Source organism: Pipra filicauda, unplaced genomic scaffold (genome assembly GCF_003945595.2).
Source record: "Pipra filicauda isolate LSUMZ 115617 unplaced genomic scaffold, ASM394559v2 scaffold443_size986076_pilon, whole genome shotgun sequence".
NCBI classification, from domain to species: domain Eukaryota; kingdom Metazoa; phylum Chordata; class Aves; order Passeriformes; family Pipridae; genus Pipra; species Pipra filicauda.
Window position 1 is genome coordinate 805,790 of NW_024104580.1, and position 23,974 is coordinate 829,763.

A 23,974-nucleotide genomic window follows, 5' to 3' on the forward strand; every position below is an offset into this window, starting at 1 on the left:
AATACATTCATATTTCAGTTATACAATGCCTGCTTCTCTTAAATTTTGAAAGCAACGATTAAAGCCGCACACATTTTACATTTGCAAGTTACCTGTGAGAAACGGCTCCCCAGGCACCATGTTTATTTGTTAGTATGTTGAGTATCTTCTGTTTCAGCTGATTGGCTGTAACATGATCTCGATGCTTAGCAGCACTGATGAGGTGATCACACATCTTCTCCTCCTCTCTTCTGTCAGCAGCATACTGAGCACACTGCGACTAGGAATGAAAGCACATCCACTTTATAAAAGACAGGATATTTAGAATTGCCTTAAAATTATTATTTACTAAAACTCTTTAAATACTACAAGAATCCATTAAAATACATTCCAGAGGACAAGGTCATACCATTCCATTGAAATGGTTCTCCTAGTATATACTATCCATGAAAAAGCATTCACTTAGAACATGTAAAAATTGAAATACCAAGGGCAAAGACAACAGAATTGCAAAAAACCACATTTAGCCATATATCTCTGTGTGTATATGTGTGACCATGGATATGCATTAAAAGTTAGCCTCTCGTGGGAAATGTTTCATGTGTTCTCACGTATAAATACAAGTATAACATACATAGCAAAATATACAAGAAAAAATTACATACACTGGTTTTGATTTTTAAATTACATTAGGATCTAAAATAAAAAAGCCATTTGATTATTTTATTACTAAAGGTGCTAAATAGGAACTCCTTTAACTACAAAACTAAGGAGTACATTTTCTATTTCATACCGCAATGTGAAAAAATTTCATAACATATGGATAAAAAATTGTTCATCTTTTAAACTGAAAAAATCTAATATTTTCATCATGTTTCCTTTAAGAGAAAACTACCTCTAAAATAAATGCTGTGGTTATTGGACTTCATGCAAATTTGTTTCTAAACAGTAAACATTCTATGGTGTATTTTTTTTTGATAAATCCTTTCTTTATGTATAATGAACACAATATTTTTCCATTTTGTCAAAATCATGTTAAGTTCAAATTCAATTTCTCCTCCTAGTAAAATTCTTTAAAAATGTCCAAAGGAAGGGAATGCAGCCAGAGTAATGATTTTCTAGGTATACATTTAAAATGCTAGATTATTCTCAAAACAGCTAATTTAAAAAATACCTTTTAAGGGACATTATTGCACTCAGTTATTGTGCACGTTTAACCAACACTCAATGCTGTAACAAGTACTAAATAGAATCCAATTTTCTAGGATTCAAAAGAGCAATTAAAATTAACCTCATACTAAATTGTATTTTATTCTTCATATTTCTGCACGCTACCTTTTTAGTACAGATCACATTAGCATTCAGTAAGATTTTAACAGTGGTCTTTCCATTTTGTTTACAGACATTATTTCAAGTAATCTATCTGGAAAAGAACAATGGTTACACAAATTCATAAAGGGTTAATTCATTTTTCAATTTATCTTCTTGTACAGTGAAGCACCAATTAGTACAATGATCTGCTTTAGTAATGAGGTTAATATTTCACCAGCTCATTGGACAGTAAAATTAAATTTTCATTTTTTTCCTGAACAATTACAAAGGTCAGCAAAACAATAGTTAACTGTGAAGCAACCACTCTGGGATGAGTTTCCCTGGCTCTGACTACAAGTCACGGGATAAACTTCAGATGCTGGTTCAGGGCCTCCCCACTACACAGGAGACACAGTAACTTGGTGCAGCTTGGACCAAATAATTTCACCCACAATGATTCAATTAAAGTTTAAAGGATAAAAATAAAATAAAATATCCCCCCACATCTCTAGCTGAGAGCAATTATTAACATGTACTAAACCCCAGAACATACACCAATACAGCTTATTAAAACAAAAGGACAGATTTACAATTACGTAACAGAAAACTACCAGAAATTTCTTTGTCCCTACTGCTTTCAAGTAGATGAATAGTAAAATGTTCAGTTGTATTCACACCATTATTAAAGACAATCTTTAAAACATTCTAACCATCACCTTATTTAAGTACCTGGGAATTTCACATTTAACACAGTCTACATTTCATAATTTTCTTTTATGACTTGCAGTTTTTATCCTACTCATCTAAAATGTTTATCTGAGGCTTTTCAGGTGACAAATGTAATGAAAATTTTCATATATGAAAAATGTTGGTTTCTTCACCAGACAATAAGACTGACTTAAGTCTATTCCTTTAGGGAATTTAGTTAATATTCTAAATCCTATTTGCTAACAGAAGCTGGAAGTTAATTGAATATTCTCATTCTGTCTAGAGTTCTGACAGATTTTATACCTCAATGTATTCTTCAAAGAGCAGATAACTCAATCTTCCATTGTCATCTTAGGTTACTGCATGATGCTCTGATAAATATCAAATGTTATTTATTGTTGAGGCAATATGAAACTTCACTCTGACATACACTTAATTGTAAATGTGATTTTACCTATGTTCAAAATATCCAGTATAAACTTGGTAATAAAGTTGTTGCAATCCCATACGACAAGTGTCTGCTGTCTGCTCTGACAAAATGAAGTAAAGGTTATGTGTATTCAAAATGACAACAGATATCTCTATGTCTCACACTTTTCAGACAGGTCAAGGAGCACAAGAACTAGTACATCAAAGTGCACATTTAAGAGAGCTGTTTCAAGAAGATAAAAACCTCATCAAAACTAAGATTACTGGATCCTATTTCTAGCCACCAGCTGCTTGTTGACATTTTCTGACAGATGAATAAATTGATACAGCTATTTATTATCATAAATACTATGTCAGTCTATCTTAATGTTAGGTCATTTGAGCATTAAAACGTGGAAATGTATGCTTGCACATTTATACTTACATCTACACAAATGTATGCCAACGCAAGGCAGGTTTGGAAATTATAAAACCCAGTGATACTGAAATGTATAAAACACCATAAAAATGCAAACCCATATTTGATAAAGTCACGTCAAAAATGAAGTTTTAACTTTGCTCCATTACTTCCGCATGATTTTTTCTTATAGGAACAAAATTAATTCTGTATAAATAACTGAAAATCTGCTAAACTGAACGAGTTTTAATACAGTTTTTCTTTACATTTGGATCACTTTCAAACCATGTAATTTAAATTGTATACTGCAACATTCATTGATGAAAAAAAACGATTGAATGCTAATTCCTTTTCAGAATAAGAATTATAGACATTAAAGAGTTATTGGAGTCAGTTGCTCTGTTACTTCTTTCAATACTGAATAGACATTTTAAACAGTCTTAATGTCAATGTTCAATGATTCCTAACTATCAAGAAAGATATGCAATATCGCATTTCAATATATAAATTATAGCAGATGAATGTTCTAGAGTGTTCCAAAATTTGAGACTTTCTAACAAAATGACCTTAAAATACTGTTCGTTTGATAAAACATTTCTATTTCTTATTTTTGATGAAGTATTGTAAGTGTATTAATTGCTTTACTTACTCAACTCATATATTCTGTTGATAAAACTCAACAAAAAAAATTACTAATGTGATTTGCATTACTATTTTCAATAAATCAGAAAAGTTCTTTGTGAACCTAAGGGTCCGCCATATCAGATTAGACATTCTGATTAAGGCTTTTCTTCCAGCTGTAAATACTTTTATGAATTTCAGTGACAAGATGAGAAATTAAACTCATTCCTTGTGTTCGACATTTACTAAAGCTTTTAAAAACTAGTTTGGAAATGCTTTCAATGTAAATTTCTTCCTTGGAAGAAAAAAAAAATTCTTATTGTATGGGGTTACAGTCTAGGTGACAAGTGAGTGAAAACAGAGAATCAGAAATGCACCAGCTCTCAGGCTTACCTCAAACTCAGCGTGCTTGTGGACATCTTCAGCTCTTTGTCGGTTCAAAATAAATTCTGCTTCATTTGCGACACGCACTATATGGTCTTTCATTGCATGACATAATAATCTAAAATAAGAAAAATCAAAATCAACCTTTCGATGTACTTCAAATAAACTATTTCATCAGATTTACTTAAAATGGAAAAAAAATTAAAATAAATGAAACTACTGTAATTGAATTGCCAAATTAGTTGACATAAAAAATTAATTTGATCCAAATTTTTCTGCATTGGTGAAAGCACAAAGAAATTACATTAAATTGAAAAAAGTTTTTATTATTGAAGGGAAAAGTTCTTTATGGAAGTATTATATTTTGAGTATGTTTTTAACAACAGTCTCAATATGAATATGAGTACTGGACTATCATTTAAAAAAATCAAGACAACTGTTTAAACTTTTATTTGTACCATCATATTGTTAAATAAAGGTATTCCAATTTCAGTGTTAAAAAATCATGAGATTACTGAAGATTTAAAGTGCTATTAAAATTGCAAAATAATATTAGTAGTTCTCATGTTTTTCAAACACTAGAGTGAAAGGTGCACCATATCTACAAGTTTTCAAGGTATCAGAACTAGACAAATCTTACTTTAAAAGAAGATAAAAATAGATTAAAACTGGACTGACTGAGGATGTCAGTCAGACACCTTAAATGAAGACTTTTGTAAAAGCCACAAAATACCATGAGATGCATAATAAAATTACAGCATAAACAACACTGGGTTGTTAAAAATGCTAACATCTTATTGGGCAGCAATAATGGAAGCAACTGCTTTCTCGTCCCTATAGTCCATATCTAGGGTTGGCCATTCTATTAAAAATTACTCTGGTCTTCTTATCAGCAGGGAGGAAATATTTTTCAGGATTAAATGATCCAACAGGTCTGTTTAGGGTCAGGAAGAACTGTTTCTTTTTGTGTCAAGTTGGATCATGGTCTGGGATTTTCCTTCTTGCAGCATCAGGGAAACACGCTGAATTTCAGAGATTCTTATATTAAGAATGTGAGATTTTTAGCAAATTCCACCCTAAGGTTGGTGTTGCTGTTGGACGCACCACAAATGAAAATTATAATTATTAGAAATGAAAGCCATGATTACTAGACCTTACACCTGTAAGATGGAAAGATCTGAACTCTATTCTTGCCTTCTTTGGTGTGCTCTACCATCTGTGAAGGAAGGAAATTACCCTGAACTAATATTTAATATGTGTGTGTGTGGCAAGGGAAGACATAAGTGTAAGGGCCTCTCTTCAGAGATAAAGACAAACAAGCTTGGATCAAGGTTTCACATTGGGCGTTCATGCTTTTATCTAACCCTTTGCTATTTTCGAAAGCAAAAAGTATTTTGCAAACTATAAGCTAAAGACTAAAGTTGCTGACTTTGTAGTCTTCAAAATTTAGCTTTTTTAATCTACCCTGCTGGAAAATATGCTTCAGTGTTTTATTACTGTTAAGAGTCCAGATTTTTATTGTTAAGAGGTAAGTATAGAAGTGCCCTCAGATATGGATTAGGAGTGAACATTAGTGGGTGTCCAGAGGATATGGCCAGACTCTTCCGTGGTGCCCAGCGACAAGATAAGGGGCAATGGACATGAACAAACACAGGAAGTTACAGCTGAATATGAGGAAAAACTTCTTTACTTTGGGGTAACAGAGCACTGCAACAAAGTGCCTAGAGTGGTTGTGGAGTCTCTTTCCCTGGAGATATTCAAAAGGTGCCTGGACACAATTCTCTGTGGCCTGTTCTAGGTGAACTTGCTTTAGCAGGGGGTTGGACTAGATGATATCCAGAGGTCCCTTCCAGCATCAACCATTCCGTGATTCATGACATAAACAAGCTTCTCTAAAATGAAGAACTGAGTATTTAACATCTTTAATCATATTTTGCATCACAGGTCTTCCTGAACTTTCCCACATGACATTAATGACCTGGAAGCAACTAGCTAGGCTTTCAAACCTGAAAACACATAGATTTCAAGTATCTACTAGCTGCACATTCCTTCCTGAATGAATAACCTATGGAATAAATGGAGCACAGTGCAAATGGTCCAGCTGTGGTCCAGCCAAGAATTCTAATTCTAAATAGTTTTAGGTGAATGTCTATAGGTTTCCCTACCACCATGAACCTGATGAGAAAAGATGAAGACTAACTCCAATCCACTGGGTTTATTATCTGGGACATCTGAGCATGGTTTTTATACCTCAAAACCAAACAAACAAGCCCAAAACAACCCAACCAAAACCAACAACAAAACCCATAAAACAAACAAACAAATACATAAAAAATAAGCTGCCTCTGACTGAGAGAACTGATGCGTTTGAGAACAACTTTGGAGTTGCTGCAGTTTTTGGACAGTACATTAGCCAAACTAAGCCATACTCAGGTAACCTTGAAATGCTACAGGTCTTCATGCTCCAAAGTCAAGGAGATGACAAATAAGAGGTAATCAAGGAACATGCCTGAGTACTGGGTCCTGACTGCCTACAGCACTGAAATCATTAGCTGAGCCTCCATTCAATTTTTTGGTTCACTCCAATCCAGAAAATATAGAGTCATCATCCAAAGAACAGTTGACGGGAGACACAGTGAAGAAACCTAATCAATTTAAACTCAGACCAATGCTACCCAAGAAAGTTCTGCAGATGTTTTCATGCCATACCCCAGCACACATGGAACACATCATTCAGGAGAGTAAACCTCATGTTAATCCAAACAATCTGAACTAAACAGATAAAATAATAATGATATCTTATGGTGAAGCAGGAACTGCACAGGCTTCAGGGAAGAACTGGATTAAGTGCTACGTAGGATGAATGAAGAAACTGTTCTAGCAAGTGCTAACCTTAAGCAGTGCGAACAAAGGCCAGTCCAAGCTACTTGGTTTCATTGAAAACTATGCTATAACCCTTTTTGTTTATTGTCAAAAGTCTTATCTATGGGTATCTCAGTATTATTTCAATTGTGTCTTGCCAGTTGTTTCATGCATTCTCATATCTCTATCACTGATTGCAATTTCTTCAAGAAAAAGATGAAAAATTGTTTGTATGGTTATTAACAAATTGGGATTATGACCAAAGTGAGGCCACAGCCTGTCAACACTATATAATCACTAGATAATATTGTATCAATATGTGCTAGTAAGGGACATATTGTGATTCATTTACCTTAGGTGCTTGTATGCACCTAACGCAGAACTCCAAAGACTAGATAAACTATGCTTTTGTATCTAGAAGACCATTAATAATCACATTAGTCTTAAAATCCCTTGTCAGACAGACTTTTGAAAAAAAGGGAAGGTTTAAAATCCAGGTCATCATTCAGAAATCTTGCACGCCTCCAAAATACCTCAAAATATCTTGGCCTGCATGTTTTGTTTTGTAAGTGCAAGAATGTAGGGCTGAAAACAGAAGCATAATAAGTTAAAGCAGTTAAATGTGTCATCTTATCATTGAGAGGCAGCTACTACAAGGTCAGGGAAGCAATGTTTTACAGACATTTTTGCAAAGCTACTTGCTTCTGTGCTTGCTGTACTTGTTCAAGGATAATTGTTACTTTTTGAATTTTAAACCCCCTACTTACAAATAATTTTTGATACTGACTTTTACTTCTAACTGAAAGTTACAATGTATTTTCAAACTACGTTTCTACTAAGAAAAAGATGGCAGAAGTGTTATTACTGTTATATCTGGATTAAATCATAGCCAGCTAACTCTGAATCTCAAATTCATATGGACACAGCACTACTCAGCATACTGTCCTAACTGGTTTACACGTGGTGAACATGCATGTTAATGTCACCATCCATTGAGTACTAACCATTTTATCTAAGTCCTCATTAACTCAATCACATGCATGGCATAGGATTAAAATTAAACAAAAAGAAACCTCTGACTTTTCTTGCATGAGAATAAGGGCTTACAACTATTTTTGGATTCTCACAGGAAAAAAAAAAAGAAATTATTCAGAAAGAATCTCAACCAGGAGAAATCTTACACTCAGTAGTATCAAAGACTGCCAATTCATTAAAGAAAAATAAAAATTTCCCTTCACACACTACAATTAAGAGAAAGGAACAAGGACCTCTGGGTCAGCAAATTCGCTCCTTCATTGCAACACACAGCTACATCATAGAAACTATTTAATAAACTGTCTTTAGCTTGTTAAAGCCATTTTCATGAAATCTAGCTCATGAAATGTGTGTTCAGTGTATGAAAATGTGATTGAGTTTCTTGACTCCAACACAGTTTTGGAAGGGTCTCAGAACATTAAAACCCTTTTACTTTCCAAGCCAAATGTTTTCTTGAGCAGCCTTTACTGTTCCCTTTTATGCAAACATTGCCCTTAGGTTTACACAGTTCTTCCTTCTGCTGACCTTCTAATATTCCATCTACCCCTATTTTATTAGGTCAAGTAAATCAGCTCTCTGACTATGGCAAAACAGTTGGTAAGAGGGTTTTTACTAATATAGGCTGATTTTACCTTTTCTGCAAATGCATAGTCAAACCTGTCAGCAACAGGTTCTAGTCGCTATTTACATAGTAACATTAATGCTGCCTTATTTCAATGGAAATATCCCTTCCTATAAAATTCTAGAATTGTATTTCCCTTTTCCTTAGCCCTATATTCTATGATTTTGCACAAAATTTCAGTGATAGATTGGTCTTTTACCTCCTCAGACATTTCCAAAAGATGAATCAGCAGACTTTAGCATATAATTTCAAGAAGGTGAACTCCATGTACTCTTACATTATAAAATATTTATGTAAAACCTTACACTGTATAATATTTATACTAATGCAGGTTTGAAACCCACCCATTATATCCTGATTGATATTTCTGTCATCTGCCCAACTGTTTCCCATCTACAGTTTTTTACAGAGCACTCCCTTTTGGGTAAGTCTATCCTCTGTATCTTTCCTAAGCCTGTACTGGAGTGACCAATCCCAGTAAGAAGGAACTTGAGGCACAGAATGCCTATATACTTGCTATTTGCTATACAGAGGCATGATCTGGAATGTGAGAGCCGTATAATTTTCACTCTCCTTTGGAAATAAAACATTTTCTTTAGTGATATCTCCTTATTACTGTCACCGAGTTATACCCACTGTTTTCATTCACCCTTGTCTTAGCAAGCCCTAAACACTGACCCTCAAAAGACCTAGTAACTAGATTAATGCTGAGACAGTGATGAGTCAGGCCTTCTGGTCATACTTATAATTCTCTACCCAAGAAGTGCTTCCAAAGGGCTACGGAGTTGCATGAAAATTTTCACCTCAGGCTTGCTGTACTTTTTAATACTCATTTCCAGTAATTCAGAAATTTTACCAAAAAAGACATTGACCTTTATCCTGTGTGACCATTTCTTCAGCCAAGTGTGCAGCTGTGCTCTTCCCAAGATAAGCTGGTCTCAGCCAGGAACTGATGATCAGCAAAAATCTTATCCTTTTTGTGTGTTAATTCTTACTGCATAAGGTGGAGATTAAACACTGACTTGGTAACTTAAGGTTTCTCTTCACCCAGACAAGCTTGATTTCTATTAATGTCCCCAAATTTACAAACCACAGTTAAAGCTCCCTTTACTAGGAAACAGGTTTAATTTGTTTTTAGGTTGAATCAAAGGACTTTCAATACGGAATCCATCAACAAAGCAGTCTGAAATCACTTGTGACTCAAATCCTTCTACAGAGAAATGATCCTTCAGTACAGATACTTGTGGAGTTTCCAGCTGAACATATGGAAAATGGAAGTAAAAACTAGAATTAAAGTATGCTGGTACTTTACAATAAGCATGACAGGGCTTAAGTATCTATAGGAATAAGAGTAAATGGCAGGCTCTCCTTTACTAAAAAATGGAAGAATCTCAGACTTCTGAGCAACAGCAGACTGGGGGAAGAGTATGTCTGAGGACATGTCGATTCATAAATAAGAGTTATTGGTAAATATTGTTTGGGAATAGATAAGAAGCTATTTTAAATCCAGGGAACTAGTTTTCCTGAATTCTCTCCTCAGCAAAGTTACTTTAGAATACTGGAGTGCTTAGAGGTTAAAGGAAGTTGTGAAAAAGTATGTGTAATCAATCAGAAGCCTCTGTTTTACAGATACTGGAGTTTAAAAAGGCTGGACTGTAGAGTTCCACATTCCATGAAGTCACTCAGACAAATAGTCAGAGCCTGGGAGAACTTTTTAGAGTTTTGGATTTAGAGATAAGACTATACACAAACTCTCTTGGAAACATGTAAAAACCATAAAATTCTTGCAACACATATAGATGTGCTATTTCTACACCTATCAGAACTGAAGGATGACAACTCTTATCTCACTAGCTAACTATCCTAAACTGACTTTGCTATCCCACAGTCAGTTTTTCCTAGTAATAATTTCACACAGAGAGAAAGAGGGCTCATAAGTGTTACGCCGCTAGACAGAACAATTGAGCTTACTTTACCCAATCTTTGTCATTTGAAATAAACTAAAAAAAGCAGATCATTCTCAAACAGCAATTTTCAAAATAGATTACAAAATGAACATTTGTTATAATTTAGCTAAGGTCTTGCTTCCTCTACTCACTCCTGAAGTTCTGCCAACTCACATGTCCAGAGAAACAGATGCTTCTCTGACTTACTTTTATCAGATGCCCATACATTATTTTTTCCAAAAGGCAGCCTCAAAATATGTCATATTTTCACCAAAGAGTTGTTTTGATAATTATTCCTCTTAATGGTATTCACAAGAAATTAAACCTATAGTTGTGCTTGGTATCTGTCATAGGATTCATAAATTAGTCTGACATGAAGAGGTTTTATGTTCCACAAGACACAGTACTGCTATAAATACTTTGAAAGTAAATTCCTATAAACTTTAGAAGGTAATGTGTCACACAGAGGTCTCATTTCTTGCAAAAGGGCAATGATGAAGAATTTGCTAGAAAAAAGTTTGAAATTATAGCATGCAAAGACTGGCTATTGGACTACAACATGAGCACATTGGCAAGATAAATTTCATGAAGGGTAACCATTAATGTTTCAGAAATGCCGCAGAAGCTGTAACCGACTCAGTGAAACTCAGAGCTGAGTAAAAGGAATCTCTTCCACTCCTTATAAAGATTTTCTATTTCAGATAAGAATTTTCTAAATCAAGAGGAATCTGTCTCTTTGAAATGGTGACCATTCAAATAACATCCAAGACCAGCTGTTACGACTGAGATAGCCTGTATCTCAGAATTAGCCTTCCCTTTGAGGCAATACTCATCAGGCAATACTAGAAGGTGAGAGGATACCTCAAAATCTCTAACAGATCTAAGAACTCTAGCTGTACTGACCCCACAAGGACACCGATCGTTACCATAACAACGTATGCTTTGTCTAACACAAAGTGACTATTAGTCTGGAGTTAGGAGAGCTGGAGATAGGACTACAGCTGTAGTAAAGAATACAAGATTATAAAAACCCACATCTAAACAGGGAGCTCAAGCTCACACCTCAGCTGGAATAGAAATACAGACATTTGGTGCCCGGATTTACAGAAATATCTATGACAGGAATCCTCTACCAAAGGAAGATAACAAGTAGGCTGAATCTCCATAAAACAACCACTCAGAGTTGATAAAGGATTCCTCCAATCAAAAGTTATACTTGGTGAGGAGGACAAAAAGCAAGAAAATTTGGTCGAGGACAGAAAAATCAAACACCTTTGTTCTTATTTATATATTGTATCTGAGTGCTACTGCTTCCCCAGTGCTATTTTCTGGCTGTATTTGCATATCTGTAACATCCTTCTCTTAGGTAGGATAGATCCCTAAGATACTCCACTTGTCAAAGACGTCAAACTAAGGTACGAACAATTAACCACAACCCTTGAAGCCCCTTTAAGTAGCAAATTTTCTACCTATTTAGATGTCCATCCCTTCAGAATGTAGAGTTCCTACTCTGATATATGAATATTGTGGGACACAGCATGAAAACCTTGCTAGTGTCAAGGTAAGTGATGTTCACTGCAATCACCCTGTCCACAAATCCGGTTGTTTTATCACAGTTCACTAAATCCATGTTCACTATTCTCAACTACCTTCTCTTTTGTGTGGCCAGAAATGTGTCTCAAAAGGACTTGCTACAAGATTTTCCAAGGGACAGAAAAAAACTGACTAGCTTTTGTGGAATGTTTTAAAGATGGGTGCTATTTTCGCCTTTCTTCAGGCACCTGTGATCATAGTGATCAGCCTAGCAAGGACTTTTACAGCCATCAGATGTAGACCATCAGGTATTATGGACTTGTATGGTACAAGTTGTCCGAAGGCATTCTTTATCAATCCTTATCCACTGTTTCTAGTTGTCCTCCTTGAACCCTTTTACTAAAGACAGAGGCTTGAGAAACTTTCATGAAGAACGAGGCAAGTAAGGCACTGAGCACCTCAGTCATATCTGTCATCCATCTCACTCAGCAACAAGCCACATTTCCCTTGGTCAGCCTTCTAATGAAGCTCTTGTTGTTCTCTTCCAAGTCTCACTTCCAGTTGACTATTGGCCATCCTGACAACATTCCTTACATGCTCAAGCAATGTTTCTAAATTCCTCCTTTGTAGCCTGCTTCTACTTCCACCTCCTGTGCACTCTCTTTTTGCATCAGAGCTCTACTATAATTTCCTTAGCTAGCCAAACCACTCTATTGATACATTTACTTTTTTCCTGTTCTTGCACTTGGACGATGCTGTACTTAAAAGCCTGCCACCTTTCTAGAGCTCCCTTGACCTCCACATCTGCCTCCCATGGGATCCTACTAATCAGTTTCCTGAACAGGCTAAAATCTGCAGTCATGGAATCTGTATTCTGCTATTCTCCATCCTCACTTCCCTCAGGATCTTGAACACCACTGTTTCATGGTAACTACAGCCAAAGGTACCATTATTTACTACATTCAAAAATAATTCTTGCTTGCTGGTAAACAGCAGATCCAGCTGCTTGTCACTCTTAGTTGTATCACCCTGCATCAAGAAGTCATTCCTAGCATTCTTCAGCAATTGTCTTGACTACACACATCCCACTTTGTTGCACTTTCAGAGGTTGTCAGGAAGGGTAAAGATCCCCATGGGAAAATAGGGTTTGTGATCCAGATACTTCTTCAAAGTGTTTAAGGAATGGTTCTTCCTTTCCAAATTGCTTAAAGAATGCTTCTTCCCTTCCCTCACCCTGAAGGGATGGTCTGTAAAAAACTCTCACCATGATGTCACCCTTAGTGGACTCTCCTCTCATCCTGTCCTGAAAGTTATCAATCAAACTGTCATTCAACTCATTGAAGAGCTTCACAGAGAAGGCAACACTCTTTCCTTGCTTTCTCTGCCTATCCGTCCCAAGGAACTTGTATCTGTCTATCACAGCACTTCTGTCATGCAGTGCAGGCTATCCCACCAAATCTCAATCATTCCAATGATGCCACAGCTTTGTGATTACATGTGGAGTAATTTCTACTCTCAGTTGCTGAAGCTGTATACATTTGTGTACGTATTTGCATGAGGTGGGTGCTCCTATCTTATCTCATTCTTGTCAGCATGCAGCCTTTTCTTTCAACCTCATCCATCACTATTTCACTCAAATGTGGGCTGTACTCTCCTCACACAACATTCCTAAAGTCTTTTCATATCTCCTTTTACAGCCAACATTGTAGATGCATCCAGCTCTTAAATTAAGAAGCCTACTTATGTGTATACCCCAATGTAAACCTGAAATCCTAATTAAGCTGCTGTCAGCGAAGCTCTTGACATGTGTGATACCCTCAACATCACACATTCATAGTATGATTAAAAAGAAGCATAAAGTTCAAGATCATAACCAGGATGTCACTAAATCTTTCAGGTATATTACAGACTTTGAAAGTATTAATTTAAATCTATATTCAGATCTCATTACACTGAACACTAATTACCAGTTACAACAGTTCTATTTTTAGAAAGTTGTATCAGTGTCCGTATACTGAATTGTACAAGTATGTGTTATTCAGACCTGCCTAATAAAACATTATCTAAACCAAGAAAAAACAGAAATACTGTAAATCAACCAATTTAAAATGAAAATGCAATTTATTAAATAACAGGAATATAGCTGTTATTTTTTAAAACAACTAAACCGAAATATTTTATTTCAGAATATTTCTAATAAAGTCAAGGATCAGAAAGGCATTTGAATTATTTCAAGAAGAAATAACAAAAGTTAAATACTCAGAAAATCACCTTATAGTATGGTGATTTGTCTATTAAAACATAGACATCTAATGAAAGACTACGATCCTCTGCATTACATGTAAACCTTTTCCTCCATGCTCAAAAGAAAGCTCTGTCTCAAAACTGTTGATTTATTACCCAGGTCTCTCAAAATCTTACCCAGAAAGTCCTTCAAAATATTCTTAGTCTCCATTTTGATTTTAATAATTTAAAATTCAATCATTATTGCACAGTGATTATATGCAATTTTACATCCCATTAACCCTGCTTTGTTTTAATTATAAAGATCCTTTGTTAGATTCCTTTAAATGATCCAGTTTATAATTTCAGGTTATCCTAGGGAGCACTTTAATTCAGCTGCACATTCATCAACTGTTTATGTCCTGTTAATTGTTGACAACGGCACAATTGCATTCTCTAGCTATGATTGATGAATTGCATTCACAAGTTTAGCTATTAAGCAGAATAAATATTTATAACAATTTCCAGTTAAAGGATTGTTATCTTTATACCCAAAACGGTCAATTAAAAAAAATAAGGGCTGATTGCAAAGAAGAGTGTTCTAGTAACGCACATACACTTTTTCTAAAATGCCTTTCTGAGAAAAGTGTACAGAGGAATACGTATCTATGTATCTAAGGGCAGTTTGATTAGAATTTCCTTCGACCGGATTTAAGTAGGAATTCTTAAATACTACTTTATTTTGAAAAGTCACTTAGAGGGGATCAGGTCCACTGGCATCTTAATACCTGACTGCTAAAAATATGCAGATACAGGATTTGTTCAGAAGGATCATTTTATCAATAGCTTTGATACAATAATATCTGACTTTAATATCCTGGTTGAGAAAATAAAAAAAGGTCAAAATGGTACTGTGTATTACTATCCAAGAACATAACCTTATCATAATTATTCAGTCTATTTCCAGGTAATATTTATTGTGTAATGTGCAGTACATGACCCACTCAGGTGAACCCTATTATAGTATAAAAACCCATACTGGCACTTCATAGCAAGAAGAATTTCCAATGGAAGGACTATGTTTCCCTCTGTTATATTGTGGTGTAACTTCAGTGTGCACAGGGAATCTAGGAGAATTTACAGCAGCCAAAAATTCGGTAATAAGCTACACACTCCTGTTTTTTGAATATGCATATTCCTATATTTCTATACTCTGATGTTTTCTAAACTTTATTTTAAATAAATTCACTATTTAACCACTAAAATATCAGCTAGACAAAAAATATCCTACAATAAAGAGAAGATTTGATACTTCACTTTGCCAATGAGATATCATTGGTGAAAAAAAGAAATCACACATAAAATGAGAACATCTCTTCAACAGGTACATTGTTATATTTTTTTTATCTGCACATAACAAAACATATAGATTCAATTGGATTTAATGCATTGGCCAATACGAGTCACACACATTACAGAAGTGGCTCTGTTTATCTTGAGTACTCCACTACCAGGAAGACCGAAGAGTCTCCCTTTGCTGCCCAGCTTGCTGGCTAGAAGTACTGGCAAACATTGCACACAGTTGAACATAGATACAGCACAAAAATTACTTGAGGACTGATATTAAAGTATCATAAAAATTTGCAAAACTAAGGAAGCTCATATAAACATAATGTCATGTATGTTTTACAGACTCAAATTGGACCAGAAATTCTAGATAAAATAATTAATCATGAAATAGTAGTATAGAGAAGTACATCTGTAAAATGAACGCTGTGCTCCTAAAACAGATGGAGCAGCAGATGGGTTTGCAGATTGGGCTCCCTGGACTGTCTGGGTAAAACAACCTTGCTACTCTGGAGAATGGTGGTTCAATTCTCGGATAACCCCAAACTTATATACAGTTCATGGGAACTCTATTTCCTTCAGTCAATAAACAAAATTTTCAAAATGTACACATTTCAAAATGAAATATTTACTATATTAAGTATTTATACAATAAATCTCTTAATTAAAATGGCCTTTTCAGAATCTTTTTGGAACAGATGGTGAAGAAGTATTATCACCCAATGGAATAAATGCAAAATGACTACTTGTTCAAAAGCTTTAAAATTCATTACCTTCCTTCATTGATGAGCTCAATAAATGCAAGTCCTGCATTCTTCTGAATAGAATTTTGCCATTCCTAAGAAGATAAAATATAACATGATCAAAACCCAAGGATTTTAAACCACACATCTGAATATGACCCTGATGACTTCCTAAAGAGACTGAATTTAGGCTGAACTTCTTAATATTTTCCCCCAGAGAAGAATGACCTGATCATTTAGAAACTATAATTCATTCTGATTTTCAAATAAATTTCAAGTGGTTATGTCTTCTGTTTCACCCTTAAGCAATTTATATTTTTCCTGTCCAGAGAATAGAAAACATATCTCGTTTCTCCAGTTCATACACTTGTCCGATGAACATAAGTGCAACAAAGTACCACAGCAGAAGTTTCTTCACGTTGCTTCATTGTTATACCTTGCATATGTTATTATATAGGGAAGACAATAACCTATGTATCATCTATCCCCCTTGAATTCAATTTTTGCTTCTTCCTTATAAGTGAAAACAAAACCAGCCGGTGATCACAAACTGTTTTTTTTAAAATTCTTTTACTGTTGTATAGATTTCCAAGACCACATTTCAAATCAGTGTAAACCACCTAATTGATATTAAAAGATAACAAGCTTTTACTTCATATACCACTAAGTTAAAAAGAAAATTCTCAATGCATAACAAACAGCTTTTTGTCAGACAACTCACTGTCTCTATCACACCAACTGATTTCTGATACTTGAGATGAAAAAAGATTGAGATATCTCTCTAGAAAGTCAAGATTACTTCCTTTGGAAAGTCCTTAAAACTTTTCTTTAAGAGTAATAAACGCTTCCGTTTCCTTATAAAGAAAAAAAAATCAAAGAACATTAGCTGGATTACAGTTCATAGAGAAATTTTCGAGTCTCAGACTTCACGTTATAAACAAAAATGGGTAGAGAGAGTTACAGTTACAGAACTATTCTGGTATACATTTCACTTTTTTGAGGACTAAGAAAATCAGGTAGAAATTCTCAATGCTTCTTTCCTGATATGGAAAAAAAAAAGATGGCCTTGTATAGATAAGGAAATTTTGTCAAAGAATAACTTTGAAATCTAGTAACTAATCAACTAAGTACTTCTTACTGATTATATGAGAATTCATAGATTTGACCAAGTCATGTATCTTAAAAAACTCCCAGCAACAATAATCTTGTACTCATGACTGGCTCCATAAAAAGCAAGCTAGTAAAATACCCAAATAATGAACATACTCTTGACCCATTACTGAGCAGGTAACTTCTAGTTAGAGAAGACAGAGTATCAACACTCAAACCTCTAGCTTGTGAGCTAGAAAACCATTGTAATGTCCTTTCTTCTGTGTTTTAATTTTGCTAATGCAGTAACTGAAGCCAGTCTAATGATCTAACTTTCAGAAGCAGTTAAATCACCTTGGTGGAGTACAAAATCACTCTAAGAAACTGAGAATGAAAGAATTCAATTGCATAATCACCTCGTGACATTTTAAGAAACAGAAGTCTGGGTTAAAGACAGTGTTTGAAGAGTAGATTTTTTTTTTTTTATCAGAGCCTGTTGCTGTACAGTATAACAACCCCTATTAGCATTTTCTTTTGAGATGCTTTTCTGCACCATAACTGCAATGACTTTGCAGTCAGGAAAGCAGAACTGGTACAAATCAGCAAAGAAATTGAAAAGACAGAGAAGAAAAGAAAAAAGGCTTCCTAAGACAGGTAGAAGAAAGCATGCTAATTACATTTTTAAAGAGAAGCAGAGAGCCTACCTGTGTCTGCAAAAGAATAAGATTCTCGCAAGTATTCTGTCAGATCTTCCTGCTCGGTGCAAATGTCTCGGATTCTACAGGACATCCAAAATGCCTAACTGGATTTTATGTGAGATATCTTAAGGTACCTAAAAAGCCATCTATCCAAAAGATATCTATGTGGAAGCAAACAAATCTCTTCTTATGTCTTCATAAGCAGAAAATCTCATCAATTTATCCAAAGTAATTATTCATAATAAAAATGTCTGAAACCTGCCCAACTATCTACCAAAACCTAGTGGAAAACATAATGATGCAGAACAAGAAAGAAACCAGGATTCGTGGTTCATGCATTGCTTCACTACCAACTAGCTACTACAAGCTACTACAAGCTACTACAAACTCTCAACCCTTTACTAACCCACAAATAAGGGGATAATTATTACTACTACAATTTCCTCTCACTTTTAGGCATAATTTAACATAATAGATTCATGATCATGAGAGTTGACCTGTGAAGAGGCACCTGGTTCTCTTTTTTCCAGTTCCTTTTTAAAAGATGCAAACATTAGATGGAAATACTAAAAAATTCCAGCATTATAATTGCCTTTGCAATGGCCATTCAGATGACTGCATGCACTTTAAGAATTGGATTAAGATGTGGAACAATTTTGTTTATATTATCTTGGATTCCATAGAAATCTTTCTCAACCTCAAGTTGCAGAAGTGGAAGGATAAACACCACATGAAATGGATGTACTAACAATAGTTGGAAGATTTATGCTATGGCTAAGTAGAATCATAGCATAGACATTTGGTTATTAGCAGCTAAGTGCTTGAATGGCTGCACTACATCTCGTGTGGTCTTGGTGAAGTTCATATCATGAATCTTCTCAGTCCTAAAAAAAGAGCTAGAAGACTCTTCTGTGCCTCAAAAATGCTGATGCCAATTGCATGCTGAAATAACAGAAGCCCTCGACAAAATCATGTACCAGAGAACTACTTCTATACAAGAATGCATTGATCTTTCTTTCCTTGGGGGTCCTATTGATATGCCAGTGGGGATGACTATTACTGCCAGCAGTGCACCTTTCGGAACAAGGTGGGGTGTAGAGGATTCAAAGATAGAGGTATGTTATGTCAAACACAGATGGTGTTCAAGAACGATGCCATCGCTTCTTTGCATTAAAAACAGAATGAGAATTTAATTCTTAACTTTATTCATGCTGAAATAAATAAAAATATTATTTTCACATATAATCACTAAACATTGTAACTTTAGACTTTTAGTTCAATTACTTCCAGTATGGCTATGTTCTAAATATTTTATATTATGCAAAATTCTATTGAAGGCATAAAATATGCACTAAATTATTAGGATAATGGCAATTGCTACCCTCCTGTCCCCACCTTGCTTGTACTCCTCATCTACTCTGTTGTTGCTTGAAAAGTGTCACTGCATACAGAATGCATCAGTATACCTCCCTGACAGAAGGTTCAGAATCCTGTTATGAAACTATCCACACAGAGGGAGACAGGAGATGAATAACATCAAGATGAGAGTAAAAGGATAAAAATATTAAATAATGAACCAAAACACACTACAGATATTATTTAAAATTCAGTTGGTTTTCTTTTAAATCATGACATACATTTTCTTACACTCCGATATAGTTACAATTTTTACGGTTTACTTTTCAGTGTATTTTCCTAGTCCTATCTCTTTAAAATTCTCCAATCTACAGCACAAAAGAAAAAAAAATTCCAGACATAATTTATTCATAAATTTAACAATTAACAATTTCTTAAATTGATAACAGAAAAATTGCCATTTGCCCTGGAAAAAATAGTGAAGGAACAAAAAAAGGAACTACCAGGGTTGGCATGGTAAGAACTTTTTTTACTTTATATTAGACTTCTTTCCAAGTAAACTTTTGCAATAAAATTTTTGAATTTTTATTCATGATGATTAGAAAATATCTTAAAAAAATCTTGTGATAGTATTAAAAAGTAATTACTGTAAAGAAAAGGAATGGTGATTTTCACCCCTTCTACTTTCTGCAAGGAAGTCTAAAATTTTGTCATAAATTTCAAGCTTCTCCAGAAACTGCAGTTACAGAATGGACAGATACCTGGTGTAGTAATCACTACAAGTTCCACTGTCTCAATCAATTGTATCTTCTCTGAAATTCTCTCTTCTCCATGTCTTAAATTAATATGAGTATTTTTTCTTTTGTCATATTGAACATTTAGTGAATTTTCCAGTCTAAGATATTAATAACTCAGTTGACACCTCAATTCTTCAATCACTGTATTTTAATTAAAACTTCTTGAAATAGATGAAATTCTATTATATCAGCTCTCTTTTGTCTAGACCCTCGAATATGCTTGGAGGAAAATCTTGCGTGGAGCTGAATAGGCACTACCTTTTGTCTGGAGAAGGAAGAGGAAATTTTATAAAAATGTGTTTGCAATTAACAACACACATGTAATTTAGCTTGGGTTTGAACTCCATGTTGGGTTACCTTCCAAAACCACCAACAAATTCATAACCAAAAACTTGCTTTACTTCACCAATAACTTTACTTGCACCAATAACTTGCTTTACTTCATTTAGGAGGAAATATTAAAAAAAATGTTACAAGATTGAAAGAAATGTTTTGTGTTTCTTTTCTGGCAGAAAACCTTCTCCTTTAAAAGCAAGTAAAAATAGCAACACTAACTAATTTCAAGATACAGCCTCATAAATTTTTGATCACTGTAGTCATAAATTTTTGAGATGATAATATTTTTTTTAAGATCATAGGACTGTCCCCACCATTCCTAGAGGAATTTATCTAAAGATATTGAAGTCTTAAAACCTTCCATTATTGTTTGGAATGAGAATCAGATCTAAGAATTCCAGTTATACTGCCTGTATACGTCTCTCACACTCATACGTGTACTGCTGATAGATGATAAATAAAATGTACTTTAGGTCTATCCTTTCAATCAATTTGGGATCAATTTTAGGATTTTGTGATAGGTCATCCATTTTAAAAGTGCTATTTCCCACAATAAGCAAGTTGCAAAGTGACTGATGACATCCTCCTAGAGGGCAAGTCTGCAAGTATTCAAATACTCATGGCTTCTGGCCAAATCACAGAAAGGAAAACGAAACTTTCATAACATTGTATTTGTGAATATGAATTTAACAATGCAACAAAGGTAATAGAAAGTTTTAGATTTCACTTTCACAAGACTAGGGTCTCATTTTTCCTCCATTTTCTTGACTTGGAGTAATATGTTAATATTTCACTTTCTTGGAAACACAGAGACCCATTGCCCTTCCAATCACCTGTGGTAATTGCCCAATTTATCTTGAAAATGAAGTCAAACATTCCCAGAGGAATATTTCATTGGTATTTTGGAAGAAAGGAGAAAAAAAATCTACAACTGCAAAAACATTTACATTATCCAAACACTAGGGAAATGGACACATTTATTTAAATTATACAAAATTAACCTTCATCACCTTGTAGAAATTCTGCATTTTTTCTAATATAGACAGAAGATATGTGTTAGAAGATATACATATCTCCACAACTTCTAGAACTTACTTCCTGACTGGAAAAGTAGTTCTTCATTTAAGAGATGCTAGAATTATTATTAAAACATGTATCACTATGTATGGCTATTAATCCTAAAAGCCAGTACACATTTTACCTCACCAGTTTTTGATGTTAGAGCTAGATAACTAATTTGAAGTCTTTCAAAAGTAAATAAAAGATCTTTGAATGTACAGAAAACTAGTCCTCATATTGTTTCCATTATAGTGAAACTGCTCAAAACTATAGTATATTTATTAATAATGATGGTCTCCAGTAATGAGCTTTTGCACATTTTCGCAGCCCTTCAAGAAATATCATCTGACTGACTTTCTAGGTGTTCCACTTTGATCTAAGATCCTTCTCAATTGTAGGCAACTTAGAGAAGTCAGGGGAAGACACCTTTCCATATTAGGATATGGGGAAGTAATTCCTGCAGTTTTCCGATCGTGCCTGTTTTGCCATGAAACTAGAAGACTTCCGGATCAGCATCTCACTGGTGTGCAATAAGTGTATTCTTTGACAATAAGTGTATTTTTTGACAAAAATACTCTGACAAGGACAGGTAAGAGAAAGGATCAGAAGTTCCAAGATGACTCTACTGTAAGATAAAAAAGACAACATCCTGCTTATTACTAAAGGCAAAACACAGAATTAGTTTTCTGAGTGTACGGGAATCTGGAAGGACACCTCACAGAATGATGAAGAAAGCAAAACTGCTCAATGAGTAGGAAAGAATATATTGATGGTTTCCATTTGACAGTTAGATTACCAGAAGCAGATGACTAAGAGATGAAGACTGAGACTGGGCTGGAAGACATTCCACACACAGATAAGGAATTAATGTATGTAAATTCTCTTTACTATAAAATAATAATAATTTAAAAAAAATCTCGTGCAAAATAATCACCTTTTGGAAAATTATTTTCCAGAATTCCATAAAGCAAATGAGAAATGTTGAGGGGAAAAAAATCAGCAGAAAACCCACGCACAAAATCATAAAACCTCTAGTCAACGAACCACTTAATTTCTAGAGTAAAAAAAATATATATAAAGGAAAAGGTTTTCTGCTTCTCCTCTAACTTGTACTGGAGTTAATTTTGGAAATTACACTAAGTGCATACAACAACCTTTTTGTGTATAGACCATGTTGTGGATTGTGAAGAGCCCAAAATCAATATCAAAACATAAGTACACACTCAAGCTGTACCATATGTGATACTGGATAAGGACACAGCAGAATTATTGCTTCTGTCTTGATGAACCTTTATGTAGTCCAAATAGGATGAGAATATTACAGAAAGTACTAGCTTCAGGCACAAAGACTCCATTTATCGAACTTAAATTTGAGCCTGTGGTAGAATGTGCAATTACAAAGCCTCAGCTTGGAGCTACACTGCTCACATTTTCATATTCACCCTTTCAGTGTTTTGTCCAGTGTATGAAAATCTGTGGGATTTTTTGTTTGTTTGTTTTAACTTATTGCTCTCCCATCAAATGCCAAAATTCCTTTATCCTGACTGTCACAGAGGCAGCCTGTCTTTCCTACAGCCCCAGCCATCCTACCTGCCACATGCTGTAAGTTATTGCTTTTATGGTTACTCTAGCAGTATAATCAGTTAAAAATAACTTTTTTACTCAGAGTTAATTTAGCTAGTTTTGATGTGACTGTTTCCACCATTACATATATTGATGAAAGGGACTGAGCAGCAACATGGACCTAGGCATGGAGAAAATACAATACCTCTGCCAGGGTGATCTTGGCCAGAGAGAGCCTAGACTGACCACTGAAAGTGTAGCCTAAGAGTATGATTCTATTAGACGTAGAGATCTGAAGTTACAGAACTGATCTGAAGTTGCTGCCATGAAAACATGAGTCATGTTTTTTCTCTTCTTCTCTGTGCTCCCAAATTTGCGATCCTGAATCCTTTTCTTTGAGTAGCTCTTCTGGCTTTTGAACAAGGCTCATAGTCAGCTTAACTCAGCCAGGAAACAAATGTCTCAGCAGTTTTCACATGTGTTTGTGAGTTAGTCTTATAAATATCAGCACTGATACAAAAGTGGGGTTAGCAGAGAAGAAGCTGCAGAACGGAAGTAGTGTAGCAGATGCAGAACTTTGTTAGGATAAACATTTTCCAGATATGCTGGAAAAAAGGATTATTGAAACAATGAGTTTCTGCATGCTTGCATGTGTCCTTCCCCTCTACAATACATTTTAATTCAGACTTTTGCGGTGATATGATATGCAGCATTGTCTCCTGTTTGCACTACAAAAATAGAGATGGATATGTTAGTGCCTACTGAAATCCCTGCAGTGCCTGGCTGATGAGTCTTCCTATATTTTCAGAGATAAACCTACCACTCAGTGAGGATTTCCTTAGAATTTACGCTGGCCAGGCACATCTTTTGGGGATTTTTTATTTCATTTGTTTTTCCACCTCTCCTTGGAGTGGGATTAATTTCTTGATAGTGTTT

General features: G+C 34.8%; 1 protein-coding gene across 6 annotated transcripts in view; it reads right to left on the reverse strand.

Moving 5' to 3' along the window:
- NBEA (neurobeachin) overlaps nt 1–23,974 on the reverse strand; it is a 389,390-nt gene that overhangs the window by 224,677 nt on the left and 140,739 nt on the right. For all 6 annotated transcript variants that reach the window (XM_039385864.1, XM_039385860.1, XM_039385863.1 and 3 more), the window contains 3 exons: nt 16,171–16,235; nt 3,839–3,947; nt 93–259 (listed from right to left, as the gene is read on the reverse strand). In XM_039385864.1, coding sequence (XP_039241798.1) covers nt 93–259; nt 3,839–3,947; nt 16,171–16,235 — 341 coding nt within the window. The remainder of the gene's footprint in view (nt 1–92; nt 260–3,838; nt 3,948–16,170; nt 16,236–23,974) is intronic.